This window comes from Neltuma alba, unplaced genomic scaffold, assembly GCF_004799145.2.
Source record: "Neltuma alba isolate B1F8T4 unplaced genomic scaffold, ASM479914v2 tig00011709_pilon, whole genome shotgun sequence".
In the NCBI taxonomy this organism is placed as follows: domain Eukaryota; kingdom Viridiplantae; phylum Streptophyta; class Magnoliopsida; order Fabales; family Fabaceae; genus Neltuma; species Neltuma alba.
In genome coordinates, this window is record NW_021636345.1 from 572,040 (window position 1) to 592,310 (window position 20,271).

Sequence of the window (20,271 nt, forward strand, 5' to 3'; positions counted from 1 at the left end):
ATTATAATTAAATAGAAGAGAAAGATGGTGTATTAAGAAAGATGATTATGATATTTTAAGAACATGTCACATTTTTTATAATTAACTAACTTATCTAACTTTCTTAATCTAATCAAATTAGTTAAATATGTCTTATATTAAGGAGCGGAGGTGTATTTCTAAAGTACTTAACCATAATGAAGTAAAAACTAAAAAGAAAACGGTGCATCTCGCACTCGCACTTGTGAACTCATACTCATGGATCATATATAAACGAACTTGACAACGACATTGGAACCAACAAGACTAATAAGCCATTGATCGCTCGCTAGTGTTACATACAGAACAATGAGTAACTAGTGGACGGTGGTGTTGGTGGTGACCAGCATCTTCCCTGTGAGGCCACAAGTAATAGCCTCAGGAGGGATATGCCCCACCTGATCCACCCCTTCTGCAAATATCACCCCCATCCCCATATGCAGATGAGGCTCTATGTGACAATGGAAGGCCCACACCCCCGGATTGTCCGCCACGAACCTCAGCGCCGTCCATCCGTACGGGAATATCACCGCCGTGTTCTTCATCGGCGGATTCTTCAGGTTCAACTTCTCCTCGTCCCTCTTCGGGTCGAACTTCCCCTGCCCATATCCCAACACCCAAAAATCATGCCCATGCAAGTGCCACGGGTGGATCTCACTGGAGCTAGCGTTCAGCACATTCGCATTCTGCAGTATCACATCCACCACCTGGTTCATCTCGAACATGTACACCCCGCTGCCGGTCACCGAGGTCGGGTTGGCCGGCGGCTTCATGACGTCGTACTCCGCGGGGAAGTTATCCGGCGGGCTCCGGGTGTCGAAGGCGTTTTGGAGCTTGTACTTGATGGAGCCCAGGTAGGGAGTGGTGGGGAGCGTTAAGGAGACGTTATTGATGGCCCATTTGGTGAAGCCATTGATGAGGTTCTGGGTGTTGAGGAGGACGAGGCGGCGGTGGAAGGTGGCGGGAGGGGAGGGGGAGCCCATGAGGGCATAGAGCTGCTGGGCAAAGGACTGGCTTCGCTGATAGTCATTCCAGAGGGGAGAGACGGGAGGCGGAGAGGAAGGAAGGCGGGAGGCGGAGGTGGGGTGGTAGTTGAGGATGGTGAGGGCCTGGGGGGTGAAGGGCTTTCTGCCTCGGACGCCAATGGCAATCCAGTAATTTTTGGAAGGGTCTTGGTCGGTGGTGAGCAGCACTGAGTAGCTCTCGCCGGAGTATATGTCTATGTCTTCCACGGTGAATGGTGTCACGTAGTTGCCATCGGCCTCCACCACCACCATTTTGTGATTCTGCATCAAAATAATATTCATTAATGACATGTAAAATTCAAAAAGAGAAAATGGATTGGGGAAATTTGGTATAAAAAAAAAATACCTAGTTAGAAATTTAATTGGTAAAAAAACCTGAATTTGATTGAGTATAACTATGATTAATCTATAAGTATAACATATCTTCCCTATAACATGTCACCAATGATATTACACACAACGAAAGATATGTTATACATAATGAAAACTATATTATATTCACGTACCATACTTGCATTCTTTCAAATTCAAATCCTTTTAACTAATTAAATTTTTAAACTGAGATTTTCTTTACCAATTTTTCCAAAAGATTGAGGTAAAAGTTGATTGAGAAAATGTGGTGGTCTAATCTAAAAGCGGGTTCCCACATGTTGAAGCGGGGTCAAAAATCAGTAGAAGCTGCAGGTGTCAAATCAGTAGAAGGGAGCATGAAAGTGAAACGCTTCCATGTTGCATGTAGCAACAACACAGGTGTTGTATCGGGTTGCTTTTGTCAGTATGCAAGCTTTTGTCAGTGGTTGTTACAATCAGAGGGGTTGCTATCAAATCAAAGGATCAGTTCATGTCCTTTAGTCCTTTATTGTCATGCACGCTACTACTACAGCCACAGCGTGCTCCTTTCAACAACGTTTCCAGCTTTTGTGCGTACCATCATTTTGGAAAATGGCACTCACCAAAAAACACGACACGAAAGTGAAATCCACCCCTTCCTTCTTTTTCCCCCCCGGCATACTGCACTACATACAATAGCATCCACCCATGTAACGATTTCTTTCTTTATTTATGCCAAATAATGTGTGGTCCTATAATATAACTTGAAATAATTTTCCCATGCGTCCATCCATCAGCGTGGATCATGGATCTGCTTGCACCCACGAATGGAAATTTATTAACTAATTATAACAACCATGCATTCTAATCTAAATTATTTTCCACAACTTTTTTCCTCAATTATTGTTGAAAACACAGGTCTTAACTAAAATAATGGACCAACCCCACCTCTTATTCTGCGAACCCCTACATTATTTCAGTCTCAACGTGGTTCAAAACCACTTTACAGGCTGTTTTCCTTTTACTCTTAATTAGCTACATATATATATACTACCCTCAGTTCTAATTATAAGACCCAGTTGACTAATTTGAGGAGATTAAGAAAAAAAGTTAAGTTAGTTATTTGTAATAAATAGATGCTGTCTTTCTTAAAATATCCTTACCAACCAACTATATTGGCTAGGACTATAATTATTAGAAAGACTATCTTAGAAAAAAATTGCATAAATATGAGAGACAAAGTGGATTGAGGTCTTATATTTAGGACTAAAATAAAAGTCAAACAGAGTCTTATATTAAGGACCAGAGGTAGTATATATATATATATATATATATAGCTCCTAGGGAAACAAATTCACACTATTATAATTCTTCTATTCATTATATCCATTTCAATATGTTTCCGATAATATAATACTATGCGCTTTGATCTTTACTCCCTCCGTCCCGCTTTCTAAGAAACAACTTCTCTCTTACTTCTTCATATTGATGTTTCTAAATATCAAAAACAAATCATCTTTGTTTAAAATTTTAAACTAGTTTTTTTTCCCCTTTTACCTCTCATTAAATATATGGCACTTGGTTTCGTTTTGCAATGAATTTTCACTCATTATCCCTCATGCACTCTTTTTACAAACGAGATATCTTACATGTTTATTACTTTAAGCTAAATTTAACTAACATTTTAAATCGGATGATTTTAGTAGTTATTTCTTGTAATAAGGGATGGAGGTAGTATCATACAACATTCTCTACTAATTCTCACATGTCAAAGAATAAATTAAAGCATCAAATGCTTTTTAAATTGATAATTTTTTAAAGTTCTCCACAACTTAAATAATATAGATAGAGAAACACAAGGTAATATGATCTGTTTAACACTAAACGTTAAATTAGAATAAGAATAAATTGAAAAGTAACAATTAATGAGTTTGGAGAAAAATTACTGGTAGAGGTAGCACGACCTAATGGACTAATAACAACTTCCTCAAATATCTGTCTCGAGTGATAGCTTTGTTTGTTTTCTTTTTTTCCGAAAAAAAGAAACTTTATGTTTGGCTTGAAAAAGGTCTACAGGCAGCTTAGGTTGGGCTTGAAGTTGGAGGAGTGACCAAAATCAGGACAATAATTACAACTCAAAAAAAAAGAAATGATGTTAACTTTCATAAGGTTTGGTTTTTAATTATGATGAGGATGTTTGCATGATGCATCATAAGATTTATACACAAATAATAATGAAGAGATATAAGTTAAATTCATATACACATATAGCAGCTAGAGATAAATCATGATTGATATAGATTTATTTGAATGACATACACACACATATATATATAAACATACGTATAAAATAGCAAGTAAAGGAAGGGACCTGAATGGCCAAGTTGAGGGAAGCGAGAGCAGTGGAGCTGGCAATGCGGAGGCGGTAGGTCTTGTTGGGAAGAACGTGCTGTATTTGAGGAGCACACTGCTCGTTGCCTCTGAACCTGCACTTTGGAAGCGTGCTGTTGATCATGCCTCCCGCCATGGAGCAGTTGAACTGCCCTCTTCCGTTTATCAGCAAACTCTGTTCTCATAAATATATATATATATATATGCATCATCATCGTGATTATTGATTAATAATCTCCTAATTTGTGTACGTACATGCTTCATCATCATCATATACATATGTACATACATACCTGGGGTTCTCCGATCCAGCGGAAGGGTTTGGAGGAGAGGGCAAGTTCCTGGTGGTGAGAGCTCTGGTGCCACCAGTCACTGAGCACGAGATTGATCTCTCCGTCGTAGTGGAAACGCTCTCTCTTGCCGTCCTCCAACTCCACTATGAGTGATCCGTACAGGCCTGCGGATCTCTGCATGCCGTAGTGGCCGTGGTAGAAGTAAGTGCCGGCCTTGTCCACCTGGAAGCTGTAGTTGAAGGTCTCACCGGGGTTGATGGCGCACTGGGATATGGAAGCGGTGCCGTCGGCCCAGGGCGTGCCCTTCTGACGGATGCCGTGCCAGTGGATGACGACGCCCTCGGTGGAGAGCTTGTTGGTGAGGGCGACCACGACGGTGTCGCCGACTTGAGCTCGGATGGTGGGGCCCGGGAACTGGCCGTTGATTCCCATCACAACGTTCTCGATGCAGTCCGGGGAGGCGTACATGTACTCCACCTCCCACTTGTAGTGCCTCACTTTTGCTGCTGCTGATGCTGCCACTTGCAGCAGCAGCAGCACACACACCCACATGCCATTTCTGAGGCTCATGGTGTTGCTTCCCCACACCAATATGATGAAGAAGATAAGAGAATGCAATCACAGTGTATATTATTATACTTGCTTTGCATGCGTATACCATGGATCCCCTTGCTCCCTATTTATAGCAACACTTCCGGTTACTATTGCCTTCACTCTAGTTTCTAATACATGTGTTAGTTCGTTTTTGGATGTTACCCCAAATATAAAAGATCTCAATCCATATCATTTTTATATATACTTTTATCATTTGTTTACCTGACTTATAAAGTAATATATGATCTAACATTACGAATGTATTTTAAGCGGCGATCATGTGTTACATTTGTTGCAATTAACTAGTTTACTAGATTTATTTTAATCTACCTATGAATTAGTTAGTTAAGTGTGTGTGTGTGTGTTATATTGATGATGGGATGAAATATTGTTATCTATTTATTACAAGTACAAAAGGCATGGAATAAAGAATTAAGCACCTTGATAAGCATTATCAGCCTATCAGGTCTAGACTGTGTATATTTGATTTAAATGGTCCAAATTTAAAATCTTTAATTAATTATTTTTAAGAAAAAATGATAGTTAAGAGATTATCTCTATTTTAGATTATAGACATATTAAAACAATTATTTTGAATACATAAGAATAAAAAAGAAGAAACCAAATTCAGACCATTCAAATGAGATATAGACGATCTAGACTTGATTAATTTAAAGTACTCATCAAAGTGATGAGCACCGAAACTTGTTCCAAAGTGTGCAATGTCCAAACCAAGGCAGCCACACGGAATCAATTTCAGTACTTATTACTTTGATGAACACCCAAAACTCATCATATCTAGATTGTTCATATCCTATTTAGATGGTTTAAATTCAATTTTTTTTATTTTTATTTATTCAAAATAATTATTTTAATATGTATAGAATCTAAAATAGAGATAATCTCTTAACTACTATTCTTTGAAAAAAATAGTTTTTTATTTAAAAATAATTAATTAAAAATTTTAAATCCGAACCATTCAAATCAGACATAAATATTCTAGATTTGATGAGCTTAAAATATTTATTAAAATAATAAGCACTGAAACTAGTTTTGCAGCGACACATAATTTAATTTGCATGTAAAGTCAACAATTATCCGCGGAATCTTCAACTTGCTTCCTCGTTTCACACCGCCGACACACATACCGCATGGCCCTGCATCCATGTATATAACCTTAATTCACAAACACATAAATATTCAAAATATCTCCACCCAAAACAATCAATCATAACCATATATATATATATATATATAGACACTCGATTGATTATGACTTTACGCTTCCATTCATTAATTTCACTTAAATTGTATTAGTCCAATCCTGATTTAAATGCCACGTGCTTCAACCAAAACCTTAAAGTAAGTGTGTGTGTGTGTAATTATATATACATATACATATATATATATATATATATATATAGACACACACACATACAGAGATATAAAACGTTGAGTGCGCGCGCGTAAAGGAGGAGTCAAGATCAAGCTTCAGTGGATTTCACAGTGTTCAACTTGGAACTTTGCATCCAAAAATAATGAATGCAAAGTCATTAATTGTTCATCACCTTGGAAGAAGCATATGTAAAACAGAGAGGAATTATGAGAATGAAGCAATATTGTGAGTATGCAGAGATGAGAGACCTACATATAATCTTCAAACAAGTTTTGGATGGTAAATGATTGTTGGACCTCAGTGAGGCTGATCATGAGGCAACAAGGGCCCTTCAACCAGAGCCTTCAGACCTACGAAGATAAACACAATTTCCTCGCGTGTGCGCGCGCGCGTGTGTGAATCAATTGATCAACGTACAATTTTCTTCTCTCCCAAATATTCGTGGGGATAAGGCAGACGCGTGAATCGTGGAGGGGAAGCAGAAAAAGAAGAAGAAGAAGGCAAGGACAAAAGAATCTTAATAATTTGAACTAGTCAACAACAAGCAAACCCCACACGGCTTTTGCGTCCTTCCATACCCTTCTCTTCCTTCGCTTTCACTCATCCTTTTACTTTACGTACACTACGCTCTTTGTACATATTACTTCTTTACTCCTAAATATAAGATCCTTACACACACTGGATAAGGGTTTTACATTTAGGACCGAAGGAGTACCTCTATATATTCTTCATTATTATCCCTTCACCTTCAAATACCGTCATGTTATTCTAATTCTCAATCCCATATACTTTCGCACGATATTTTTTTTGGCCAAAACTTTGTTTACAATATCAAAGTCTTTTCTTAATAAACAAAACATATCTTCTATTATACACCTATATATATTGAAAATGTTGAACATATACTACCTTCGGTCCTTAATATAAGATCTTGTTTGACTTTTATTTGGTCCTAAATATAATGCCCTAATCTACTTTATGTATTTTTTTATAAAAAAATTCTTCTAATAATAGTAATTCCAGCCAACACACTTGATTAGCGAGGATATTTTAGAGAAGACAATATATATTTATTACAAATAACTAACTTAACTTATTTTCTTAATTCTTCAAATTAGTTAACTCTGCAGGTAGTATATAGATTATGATAAAACTCATTATTATTAGATGGATAATGCATGCATGTATGCATGAAGGCGTAAAGGCATTGGTGTTTCTATAATATCATCCTATTTTGTGGCAAAATGTAATGGAAGAAATATACTTGCCTAGTTAGCTTGAAAATAATTAAAAAAATCATGAATACAAATTTTTTCTTCTTTTTTTGACACTCTTCGGATACGTTCTTTTTTTTTTTTGCCAGCTCTTCTTATATGTATATCTTTTTTAATTTGTCAATATATGCATTGGATCCATACCCATGATGTAACTGCAAAACATATAAACGAATTTCTTATTTTGTCGCCATCGCATTCAAACCACATAAAAGCCCTAAATGGCTGCGTTTCACTTATCCAGTTTTTGGCAGGACTTACATGCACGCCAATCACATGTTGGACACAACGAAATCTTATCTTACCTCCTCCTCAACTTCAATGTATTTCTTCTAATCTTTAATATAAGAACCAGATAATTAATTTATAAATATTAACAAAATTATATAAATTAGTTATTTGTAATAAATATACCTCTTAATATATGCAATGACTAGGTGTACTTTGGCATAACATTATAAATTTATAAAATAAAATAGATTGAGATCTTATATTGAGGATCAAAGTGAATCCCTTGTCTAAAACTCATGTTTAGGACCCAAGTTGGTATAAATATACTACCTTCAATCCTAATTATAAGAGTTAGTTGATTAATTTGAGGAGATTAAGGAAACAAATTAAGTTAGTTATTTGTCATAAATAGATATTATCTTTCCTAAAATATTCTTGCTAATTAAGTGTATTGGCTAAAACTACCATTACTAGAAGAACTACCTTAAAAAAAATACATAAATATGGAAGACAAAGTAGATTGGGGTTTTATATTTAAAACCAAAATAAAAGTCAAACAAGGTGTTATATTAAGGACCGGAGGTAGTATAATGCAATCATGATTTTGAACAATTGCCCATATACTACTCCTATCCTTTATGTAAAACGTAATTATTGAATTGATCTTAGTTTTAAATGTAAAATTTATTTCTCATATTTATCAATTTTTGTCTAAATTACTCCTATTAATATAGAGAGAATTATAATGCAATCCCAAGAAAGAAAAATAATTACAAAACAAACTTTAGAAGTTGTTATTTTTTGCTTTAAAACTTGTTATTACAGACTACTTAAATTGTTATTGAGATTTTTTAATAATTATTTTTTTAAGACCTCATTATAATTATTTCATTAATATATGCTAATATATGCAATGAAGAGAGGTTTGTTGACTTGAAATGAAAGTGCAAAAGCAAGAGAGGGCGCGGAGGTGGACTGAAGGAGTAGCCTGTAGCCGGTAGGACCTGATCTGCTGATCATGAATGAACCATAAAAGATGAAATAATTTTTCGGCAATATTCCTTTTGATCAAGAAAATCTCCATCAAGAATTAGTAATGATACATATGATTAGAAATAATATTTTAAGAAATACAATAATAACTAACTTTATTTTACTATGTGGGTCAGTTATATAAATCACACACAACTTTATTGTACTCTATCAATAATCAAATTTTAAATAATATTTTAAGAAATAATTAATTAATATTTTTAATATATACAAATCAGTTATGTCGATTTTATATATCATAAGAAGCATAGGGAGTGTAATTTTCAAAGCTATCTTCTTCGTCCTCTTCTTTTTAAAAGCAGAATTTGACCTCTTTTCAGAAACAAAAAAGGTTATTTTCTTTATACTTCAACGCCCTATGCCCATTCTCAAAAGAAATAATTGTCAAAAAGAAGTAAATAATTAAAGAAACCGTGTTACGTGTACTATATTTAGGACCGGAGCAGTACCTCTATATATTCTTCATTATTATCCCTTCACCTACAAATACTGTCATGTTATTCTAATTCTCAATCCCATACACTTTCGCACAATATCTTTTTTGGCCAAAACTTTGTTTACAATATCAAAGTCTATATACTACCTCCGGTTCTTAACATAAGACCTTATTTGACTTTTATTTTGATTTTAAATATAAGACCTTAATCCACTTTATCTCTCATATTGATGCATTTTTTATAAGAAAATCCTTTTAGTAATAGTAGTTCTAGTCAATACACTTGATTAGCGAGGATATTTTAGAAAATACAACATATATTTATTGCAAATAGCTAACTTAACTTATTTTCTTAATCTCCTCAAATTAGTCAACTGGCTCTTATAATTAGGATCGAAAGTAGTATATAGATTATGATAAAACTCATTATTATTAGATGGATAATGCATGCATGTATGCATGAAGGCGTAAACGCATTGGTGTTTCTATAATATCATCCTATTTTGTGGCAAAATGTAATGGAAGAAAGGGATAATTAATCTCCAGGTCCTTATAGTTTCATCTGATTTTTAATTAGGTCCTTATAAAAATTTTTCTTTTTATCAGATCTTTTTACTTTTGTGTGTTTTTAATTAGGTCCTTCTATTTTTTTTTCTTTTTATCAGGTCCTTATAGTTTTACTTATTTTTTAATTAGGTGCTTTGTAGTTTTTGAAAAATTATTTATTAACTTTATTCTTTAAAATTAATTTCACTTTTAAATTAATAATTATATAATTGGATAAAATAATTAATATAATCATTTAGTAATTAATAAATAATCAGAATAATAATTATACTTAAATATAAATTATTTATAATCATATTTTAATTTTAGAAAAATTTATTTTATAATTTGAATTTTATAATTATAAAAATTCAAATTGAAAATAAATAATATATTTGTTTAACTAAAAATTTAAAAGAATATTAACATAAGATTGTTACAATAATTTATTATTTTTAAAATGTTATTATTTGTAAAATAAAAAATAAAAACTACAAGGACCTAATTAAAAACAAAGTAAAATAATAAGGACCTAATAAAAAGAAAAAAAATTGTAAGGACTTGATTAAAAATATTTGAAAGTATAAGAACCTGATAAAAAGAAAAAAAATTATAAGGACCTGATTAAAAACCAGTTTAAACTATAAGGACTTATATATTAATTATCCCTGGAAGAAATATACTTGCCTAGTGAGCTTGAAAATAATTAATAAAATCATGAATACAATTTTTTTTTTGGCACTCTTCTGATACGTTCTTTTTTTTATTTTTGCCAGCTCTTCTTATATGTATATCTTTTTTAATTTGTCAATATATGCATTGGATCCATATCCATGATGTCACTGCAAAACATATAAACGAATTTCTTATTTTGTCGTCATTGCATTCAAACCACATAAAAGCCCTAAATGGTTGCGTTTTACTTATCCAGTTTTTGGCAGGACTTACATGCACGCCAATCACATGTTGGACGCAACGAAATCTTATCTTACCTCCTCCTAAGAAAAAAACCAAACCGAACTGGCCGATTCAACTGATGAACCGGTCTACAGTCCGGTCTAGTTTAGCTAGTAAACTGGAGGTCTACTGAACCGGTAAAAAACCGGTATTAAACTGGGTAACCCCGGTTTAGTGGGTTACCCGTTTTTTTTTCGCCTACCAAACATCTCAAAACGGCACCGTTTTGTTTTGAAAAAAACAAAACCGCTTCTTCTCTTTTCCTCCGGTCGAGTTCCCTCATTTCCCTTCCTCCCCGTGATTCCTCTCGACTTGCATAGTGCCGGCTCTTCCCTCCCTCAAACCCAAGCCAAAATCGCTTCCACCAAGATCTCTGCTCCCTGGCGTCGTTGATGGCAGAGCTCCTTGTTCGGCCGTTCCCCAACATCACAGTCGGATTCGCCTTCACCTCGTCCTACTTCACCTTCACCGCTTGTATTCACAAAAGGCAGAACCGAAAGTCAAGTCGCAAGCCTCCACCTCGCAATCGCATCCCATGTTTGACATTCTGAGCTTGCAAGTCTCCCTCGCTCACCACGTCCTGCTTGGCTTTCGCTACTGGCATTCGCAGAAGGCAGAATGAAAACTCAAAAGTTGCAAGTCTCCCTCAAATCCCAATCAGTGTTGTCCCTTCAGTGCATTGAGTTGTAGGTAAGCTCGAAAATTTTTCCTGCTAATTTTGGATTAGAGAGCTGCCTTTGTTCTTTCTTTCTCTCTGGTTGTCAAAAGGTTTGGGAAGGGAGGGGATGAAAATTTTCTATTTGATTTCTGAACACTTGAAGTAGGAGAGGAAAGTAGTTGATGAATTTTTTCTGCTGAAATAATATAGATTTTGTTTCCTTTAGACATTAGATGAAATTGATTCTAGATATGTAAAGTATAAACACTTAGCTTGAAACCGAAGAAAATACAAATCTTTTGGTAATCAATATGATATTTTTAATATTGTGAATTAAATTATATTATTTTAATATGACCGGTCTAATCTCGGTCTAACCACGGTCCGACCAGTAACCCTTGACCTAATGCCTTGACCGGTTTAATGCTCAGTCCGGTTTTTTGTTCCTTGCCTCCTCCTCAACTTTAATGTATTACTTCTAATGTTTAATATAAGAGCCAGATAATTAATTTATGAATATTAACAAAATTATATAAATTAGTTATTTGTAATAAATGTACCTCTTAATATATGCAATGAATAGGTGTACTTTGACATAACATTATAAATTTAGAAAATAAAATAGATTGATATCTTATATTGAGGATCAAAGTGAATCCCTTGTCTAACTCATGTTTAGGACCCGAGTTGGTATAAATATACTATCTCTGGTTCTAACTATAAGAGCTAATTGAATAATTTGAGGAGATTAAGGAAATAAGTTAAGTTAGTTATTTGTCATAAACAATAGATATTGCTATTCCTAAAATATCCTTGCTAATCAAGTGTATTGGCTAGAATTACCGTTACTAGAAGGACTACCTTGAAAAAAATATATAAATATGGAAGACAAAGTAGATTGGGGTTTTATATTTAAAACCAAAATAAAAGTCAAACAAGGTCTTATATTAAGAATGGGAGGTAGTATAATGCAATCAAATGATTTTGAACAATTGCCCATATACTACTCCTGTCTTTTATGTAAAACCTAATTATTGAATTGATCTTAGTTTTCAATGTAAAATTTACTTCTCATATTTATCAATTTTTGTCTAAATTACTCCTATTAATATAAGGAGAATTACAATGCAATCCCAAGAAAGAAAAATAATTACAAAACAAGTTTTAAAAGTTCTCATTTTCTACTCCAAAACTTATTATTACAGATTACTTAGATTGTTATTGAGATTTTTTAATAATTATTTTTTTAGGACCTTATTATAATTATTTCATTAATATATGCTAATATATGCAATGAAGAGGGGTTTGTTGACTTGAAATGAAAGCGCAAAAGCAAGAGAGGGCGCTTAGGTGGACTGAAGGAGTAGCCTGTAGCCGGTAGGACCTGATCATGAATGAGCCATAAAAGATGAAATAATTTTTCGGCAATATTCCTGTTGATCAAGAAAATCTCCATCAAGAATTAGTAATGATACATGTGATTAGAAATAATATTTTAAAAAATACAATAATAACTAACTTTATTTTACTAGGTAGGTTCAGTTGTATAAATCACACACAACTTTATTGTGCTCTATCAATAATCAAATTTCAAATAATATTTTGAGAAATAATTAATTAATATTTTTAATATATACAAATTAGTTATCTAGATTTTATATATTATAAGAAACATAAGGAGTGTAACTTTCAAACCTACCTTCTTCGTCCTCTTCTTTTTAAAAGCAGAATTTGACCTCTTTTCACAAACAAAAAAGGTTATTTTCTTTGTACTTCAACGCCCTCTGCCCATTTTCAAAAGAAAACAAAAAGTAAATAATTAAAGAAACCGTGTTACATGTACTAAGGTCCTATTTGGTACGAAGTATTAAAAATAAGGGATAAGGACTAGGATTGAGAGTAAAAAACTATATTAAAAACGTATTTAGTATGAGTAATTATATGATACTTGGGATTAGATAAACTCATATATGTGGGATTGAAGAATACCATGGGGGAAAGTGGTATTCTCTAATCCCATCTATATGGAATTACTTAATCCCATATAATAAGAAATCATTCATGCTAAACATCATTTTTAACATGTGTTTTCAACCCAAATCCCAATCTTTATCTTTTATTTTTAATGTTTCGTACTAAACAGAACCTAAAATAACCAATAAAACATATTGGTCTAGTACTCCCCCCCTACAAGAGGAAGTGTTAAAATGTTTATATATCTATAAATATTGCCCTAACGAATTGTATTATTCAAAAATCATAAACATTATTGTGGCTTATTTCTCATATTTTATGGTATGTATGGGACGTACAGTATTTGTTTCAAATTTCAATAAAACTAAAAGACTGGGTAATTATGTTGCCAATTTCAAAAGTTAATTATTATATTGAAGAATTTCAATCTATCTGTCTGATATTTGCTTTTATTGAAATCATATATATCAGATATTATTTCCCCACATCATTTGTTAAGTGAGATTTAATTTTATGTCATGTCGTCAATTTAAAAAGTGAAATATAACAATTTATAAATTATGGGTGAAAATTAACTCTGAAAGATTCATAGAATATAAGAATGGCTCGAAGATTTTTAACATTTAGAGATTTATTTTAAAATGATATAAAATGCAAGGATATATGGATTAAATGTTTACTTATGATAATATGTAGTGCACTCCATTTTTGTGGGGGAGGGGAAGGAATACTGTCCTTGCAGAAGGAAAAAGGGGTGTTCGTTGATATTAGCCAGCCCTTTTACGGAACACACGAGAAGGTAGGCTCCATGGAGATAAAGCTATGCAATCAATAGTCCATAGTCAATGGTCATTATGAATAATGATGTTCAGCGAAAAGAAAAGCAAAGAAATAAGAATTATGATGTTTCCGGTCGCCTTTTTTTCCCGTCCAAACACTAAATTGCTCAACCCGAGAAAGCGTGAGGCTAAAATTTTACAATTGATTCTAAGGACAATATAATTTTTGATCTCTCGAATTTTAAAAATCATAATTTTAGTTCTTTAAATTTAGTTCTTTTTTTTAAAATATTAGTTCCTAAAAGTGTAATGATATCAAAACCTGCTAAAATGTTGTAAATGGTATTAAAGTGGTTCTAGATATTGTGTAGATAACATAAAAAAAAAAAAAAAGGTTTTCAAACGCAGTTGTTTAGCCCTCTTTGTTTACCTAGCTGTACTACTCATTTGAGTTGTTCACTGCGCTACAACTCATCCTCTCTGTATAATCATTTTCTGCATTGCGTTTAAAAGACTTGTTCTTTTTTTTTTTATTATTCACACAAGATTCAACTAGGTACTATATGATGAATCCACATTATCACTTTAATGCTATTTATAACCCTTCAACAGATGTTAACACCATTACACTTTCAAAAACTAATATTTTAAAACAAGCTAAATTCTAATGAGTAAAACTATGGATTTGATATTGGATAGACCAAAACCAAAATGAGTCCAAATTTCAATCACAAAAATTATATTAACCCTTGATTCTATTATATATGAAAAATATAGGTAATTTTATGTTTGTAAAAAATAATAAATAATATTTTCCAGAAAAAAAATATAAGATAAGCAATGAATATGCTAAAAAGAATAAGTTGGAGCGGACTTGTGAATCATAAAATTAGTAATTAAAATTTTTAAAAATATTTTAGTATTTATATTATATAAGTTGGAAAAAATATTACTATGTCCTGTCCTTAGAGTTCGTTTGACTTTTATTTTAGTTCAAAATATATGATCTTAATTTACCTTATCTCATAATTATCCTTTTTTTCAAAAATAGTTCTTGTAATAATTATAGTTTTAACTAATGCACTTAATTAGTAAAGATATTTTAGTAAAAACAATACTTATTTATTACAAATAACTAATTTAATTAGTTTTTTTTAATCTGTTCAAATTAATCACCTAACTTTTATATTAAAAATCAGAAGTAGTATATTACATAAATTTTTAAAATATATTATGTTATAAATGTATGGTGCCTTGTTTTGTTTTTTTTTTGGTCAGATAAATGCATGGCACTGACGAGTTGGACATGAATCAATGATTGCCGCAAGTCACCTATTTGATATAAAGGCGCATGATAGAAACAAAAACAAATGGAAATTAAAATGAGAATAAGTGAGAAGGGTTTCGGAAGCCAACAAATGTAAATGCACAAGGTAGCACTATCAACTCCAATTCACCAAAACTCCTCCCTCATCAGCTTCAAAGGCTTACTCATTTACAATTCAAAGGTTTAAATAATTTACAATGACAATGTTTCAGATACCATGTAGTCCTGCGTACAATAGAGCGTAAAACAGTTCAGATCAATTAGTTTTGTGCAGATCAAGTAATACACCCCGTTTTGGATCCGAATGATTTTTTTTCCGCGGCACAATCCGAATAATGATTTAAAACGGAAATGACAACACTACTCATTCCCATCTCTAAAACATGCAAAATTTTGAAGCCCATAAGAGAAAGCCGAAATATAGTTCCAACACTAACAAAAACAAATGTTCAATATCATCATATCACAATACAGTGTGAACGCTTCCAGCAGGCCCTAAAAATATTGGAGATATATTGCCATTGAAGAGTTATAGGTTTGATCAGTGACAAGTACATGAGGATTCATTTTCTAGTGTTGTACCAACACAAATCTGTCTTCGACATCATTAGAAGATCACCGCAATAGTTACAATGCCCATATACTTAAGTTTGTAAAATTTACACACACTACCCATTACATATACCATTGCCCATGCCCATTACTCTATGAGGTAATACTTTCGATTTTTGAATACATAACTACATAATTCGATGCAGATTAAGATCTCCTGACATCATTCTATTCACGAGCAGTTTGTGTCATAACTTGCAAGTCCCAGCAACTCCGGGCCTTCCAACCGAGGGTTATTTGCAAAGCTACAGATTGAAGCAAAATAAGGTCATCTCCCGTATTGGAGGGGGAAAAAGAAAGGCAGGAAAACAACCAGTTGGTAGAGAAATAAACTCTTAAAGAGAACGCAAAAATTTTTATTTTCCAAATCAATGGACTGTATGCTGCCGGTGATTGATATTAAAAAAAATTTAAAGAAAAAAAGGCCTAATAGAAAAAACATTATTGCGCTTTTCCAAATCAATGGACTGGAAGTTGCTGGGATAGCTAAAGGAACAAATCAGAATTTCTGAAGATAGATAATTGATCTCCCAAGGATACAGAGTTTCAGGCACAAATACCAATTAATTCAAGCAGAATTCTTATCCTTGTTCAGGGGGTCAACATAATCTCAGTTTTTCTGTACTTGACAGTATGTGAGACGATCAGAGTGTATGATACACTTCTCATCTCATGCGTTTTATAATGATAATTGGTAATACACAATCAGCTCAAAAACAAGGATAGCAAAACAAGAGCAATGAGGCAGCATGGTGAACAAAAATGACCAGAAGAAAAATGGAATAGCAATGAGGCAGCATAGTCATGGCCGTTTTACACCACATTTTATACTTCCTACATTCAATGGCATTCTCTTCTAGTCATTTGCAAACCCAGAACCAGTGGGTATGAGCACACAGAATGTTTATCTGAATCAAGTTGCGAGAAAAACAATAACTTTGAGCAAAAATTTGAAGACGTGGTATGCAAGATAGACTACAAAAAGTAAAATCACATCTATGGCTGTAGTAGTACACATGGGAAGCATATGAAGATGCAAGCAACATATTACTCAAGAAGCAACACAAGGACACAAATGGCAGTCTAATGGCAGACACAGGCAGATCCTAAATGTTTAAGGAAGAGAGAGAGTGAGGGAGAGCGAAGGAGCAGCAAAATAAAGTGCTAACTTTCCAAGTTAAAAATATTAATTCAAGCTAAAAATAAGATATATTTGAGAACATACTTTGACAATGGAATATGCTCAAATGGTCCGGTTGTAGGAATTGTTCCGCACAGATCATTGTTGGAGACATCCCTGGAGAGAAAAAGAGAATGTTAAGATTGTTTACTTGTTTTAAAGCACAATGGACCATAAAACCACCAAAGAATCGTGACAACATATAAAAACAGTTCAACTTACACTACTTTAAGGCTCGAAACAGTAGCAAGTTCCCTAGGGATTGGGCCAGTCAATCTGTTGTCATTAAGACGTCTGCAAAGAAGATGATGATAAGAGAAATGCAATTTGCTGAATTTTGTATGACATAACCAAGAGTAGCAAGTAGGCACTAGAACATTGTGTCACCACCAAATAATTTAGTATAGTATCAATGGTTATTTGCAATTGCTTAAATCATTATCTACTATATGTTCATGTTGAAACTTCTTGCATTAATAGGATTTTTCAGCTATCAAGTTTGGATCAAATAAACTAATCTTGGGACTCGATGAATCCCAGTTTAAGCACATTGCTGCTGCCCCCAGGGATCAATTTCAGTGAATTGAGGTCAAATAGTCTTTCTTTTAATTGCCCATATGTCCTCCTTTGTTAACTAAGCAAGATACCACCTTTCATTCTTTCCGAGATCAATCCCTCCACTTTGACTTGACCCCTCCCAAACAATGACTTAAAGCTCGTGTGTTGCAGGAGTTTAATGCATCATTTCTTTATGTATTTAATAGTAGCAAACATTATGCCACATAATGCTCAATTATATCCCTACAAGATCAATCCCTAAACAGAGTCTAAGATTTTTTTACTCTCTGCACACCCGCCAAACATTCAAGAAACCATGCAACTAAAGAATCTGAATGCGCACATTAAATTGTAGTTGAAAGTTTCCCAGGGACGAAAGCATACTAGAGCCAAGCACAACCCAACCAACTATGCTCAAGAGGAGTCATGAATGAATTTAAGCGGACTTACAAAAAGACGAGGCTCTTCAACTTCCCCAATGAAGGAGGAATTGTCCCTGATATGTTGTTGTTATAAAGGTCCAAGCTAATGAGACTCTTGAGGCTTCCAAGCTCTGGAGGAATAGTTCCTTGAATGTTATTTTTGTACAGCTCACTGCAGCAACAATAAGCATATAGCTTGGAGTCGATAATCGATATCAATGAAAATTATAAAAATACTGTAATACACAACAATAACAAATATTTGGGCATTTCAAATATTTGGAGTCCATCAATACACAACGATCAACCATCAGAATCATCAGAGAACATACAGATACTGTAGATGCTCTAAGTTCCCAAGTTCAGGTACCAGATGTCCAGATAGGTTCGAGTTACCAAGATCCCTGCAGAAAGCATAAGTATGTTAGCATAAACTCGAAAAGTGAGAAGAGCAGACCGCTTTCAATCAATTCCGTAATTTGCGTCACTCTTTCAACATCAAGTGGGGAACTGATAGCAAAATCAATCTTTCTCAGGGGCACTCTAGCTCAAGTCATAAACAAATCTACATACAGATCAAGTCCACAACTCATGAGATATTGTTGGAAAATGAACATGTATTGAAACCGTATGATATGCAGAACCTGAACGGGGGTATCACAGAGAACTACCAACAGCAAGTCAATAAACATGATAAGATGTAGTTAATCACAAACAGTCAAAAGTAGAGACATTCGCAAATTGACCGCAAACATCTATTTGTAGAAGCGGGCAATGAAATTCAGCCCAACCATAACTTCATTCAACCCCCAGAATAATGAAAGATAAAGAAAATAGAAGCTATCCAGAGCATAAGTATATCAGTAGTATGTATGATGTACTTTCCTCCCTCTTCATGGAGCCTCCTCCTTGAGCCGATCCATGATAACCACGTGATTCTGAAGTCAAATAACACTGACAGAGCGCAACAAGAACAGAACTATGCCAAGACGCTTGAGCATACATGTCTTAGAGACGGCAAAGGAGGCAGTAAAATCACAAAAAAGCAAGCAATTAACAAACATATTGCAAAAGGAAGATCCTCCAATACAAAGAAGGTAGGCTGCAGACTGGCCCCATTAAGCATAACAAGCAAATTTCCAATCCTTTCCCTTGGAAAAGGAGAAGGAAAATAAAAAGGTTGAGTTATCACCACTAAACAACATTAACAACCAACAAACGCAAGAAAACACAGCCAATAAAGAAGGATAAAGGGCATACACTCGAGTGACCCGACCATCCTGGTTGCAGGTGACATGGAACCACGTGCAAGGGTTAACAAGAGTGGGATCCCAGCTCTGAAGCACGTTATCGGGATCCGATAAGCTCCGCCGGAGGGTGTAAAGTGCGTCTCCTTCGGAATTGGCAGAAACGAGCTGAGCTATGGTTAGGGCTAGCGAAAGACAGAAAAAGCCCCAAAAGGAAGTCAAGCTAGGTGCTTCCATGGCTGAAGCTCCTCTGATCCGCGATTACTCCAAGGTGAAGCAGAAGCAGAAGCACCTTCTAGGGTTCGCTTTGCCCCTTCTAATCCGCCAACGAACGCTGCAAAAGCTGTGAGGGTAGGCTTTAGAGGGAAATGGAGAGTCAAAAAGAATCTAATCTAATAACACAGTAGTAAAACTTGGAGGCTTTTTCATGCGAATCACTTTATATATCTTTTCTGCTCTCATAATTTGGGTTTTCAATTTTTCAACTTAACCATGTTGCGCAATTTATTTGTAGTTTGCCGCCTTTTAATTTTTACAAACATCTCAACGTTGATGATTACCGGGCTGTCTAAAATTTTGTTTCATATACTCTGCATTTTTTAATATACAACTTAATTAATTTAAGTAAATTTCTGGTCAAAAAAATTAAGTAAATTAAAAATATTAGTTAACTTAATTAATATGATATGTTTTTTTTAAACATCTTAAGTATTTTTTAACTCCCTCACTCCCTCTTCTATTTATTATTGTTGGAAGAATAAGATTAATTTTAAAAAAATTAACAAATATATGAAACACATTTTATATAGGGAGAATCCTGATTAAATCTTATTGAAATATTCAAATCCAAATTAAGGCCTATATTTTTAACAAATCCCTAATTAGGCCAATAGGCCTTGTTAGGAATTTTTTAAATATTATTTAAAGACTACAATGCCCTTTTATAATGTAAAATAATATTATTTTGAAA

The 20,271-nt window shown here is 33.9% G+C and overlaps 2 protein-coding genes across 2 annotated transcripts; both read right to left on the reverse strand.

Moving 5' to 3' along the window:
- Positions 1-182: 182 nt before the first annotated feature.
- Positions 183-4,785, reverse strand: LOC114717189 (L-ascorbate oxidase). Its single transcript, XM_028902286.1, has 3 exons — positions 4,058-4,785; positions 3,745-3,939; positions 183-1,304 (listed from the first exon to the last, which is right to left on the reverse strand). The coding sequence occupies exons 1-3, from the start codon at positions 4,625-4,627 to the stop codon at positions 336-338; spliced, it is 1,734 nt and encodes a 577-aa protein (XP_028758119.1). The 5' UTR covers positions 4,628-4,785; the 3' UTR covers positions 183-335.
- A 10,980-nt stretch (positions 4,786-15,765) lies between these two features.
- On the reverse strand, positions 15,766-19,697 carry LOC114717190 (leucine-rich repeat protein 1). The gene is made up of 6 exons (XM_028902287.1): positions 19,315-19,697; positions 18,387-18,458; positions 18,083-18,226; positions 17,297-17,368; positions 17,120-17,191; positions 15,766-16,139 (listed from the first exon to the last, which is right to left on the reverse strand). The coding sequence occupies exons 1-6, from the start codon at positions 19,536-19,538 to the stop codon at positions 16,067-16,069; spliced, it is 657 nt and encodes a 218-aa protein (XP_028758120.1). The 5' UTR covers positions 19,539-19,697; the 3' UTR covers positions 15,766-16,066.
- Between the last annotated feature and the right edge of the window lie 574 nt (positions 19,698-20,271).

What these genes read in the sequence shown, in the direction of transcription:
- LOC114717189 (XM_028902286.1), bottom strand. Translation starts at nt 4,627, where the DNA reads ATGAGCCTCAGAAATGGCATGTGGGTGTGTGTGCTGCTGCTGCTGCAA. An exon ending in GCTGGATCGGAGAACCCCAG is followed by an intron (nt 3,940 to 4,057) that starts GTATGTATGTAC and finishes TTATGAGAACAG; the next exon opens with AGTTTGCTGATAAACGGAAG. An exon ending in CCCTCAACTTGGCCATTCAG is followed by an intron (nt 1,305 to 3,744) that starts GTCCCTTCCTTT and finishes ATTTTGATGCAG; the next exon opens with AATCACAAAATGGTGGTGGT.
- LOC114717190 (XM_028902287.1), bottom strand. Translation starts at nt 19,538, where the DNA reads ATGGAAGCACCTAGCTTGACTTCCTTTTGGGGCTTTTTCTGTCTTTCG. An exon ending in TTGAAGAGCCTCGTCTTTTT is followed by an intron (nt 17,369 to 18,082) that starts GTAAGTCCGCTT and finishes TCTTCTTTGCAG; the next exon opens with ACGTCTTAATGACAACAGAT. An exon ending in GTTTCGAGCCTTAAAGTAGT is followed by an intron (nt 17,192 to 17,296) that starts GTAAGTTGAACT and finishes TTTTCTCTCCAG; the next exon opens with GGATGTCTCCAACAATGATC.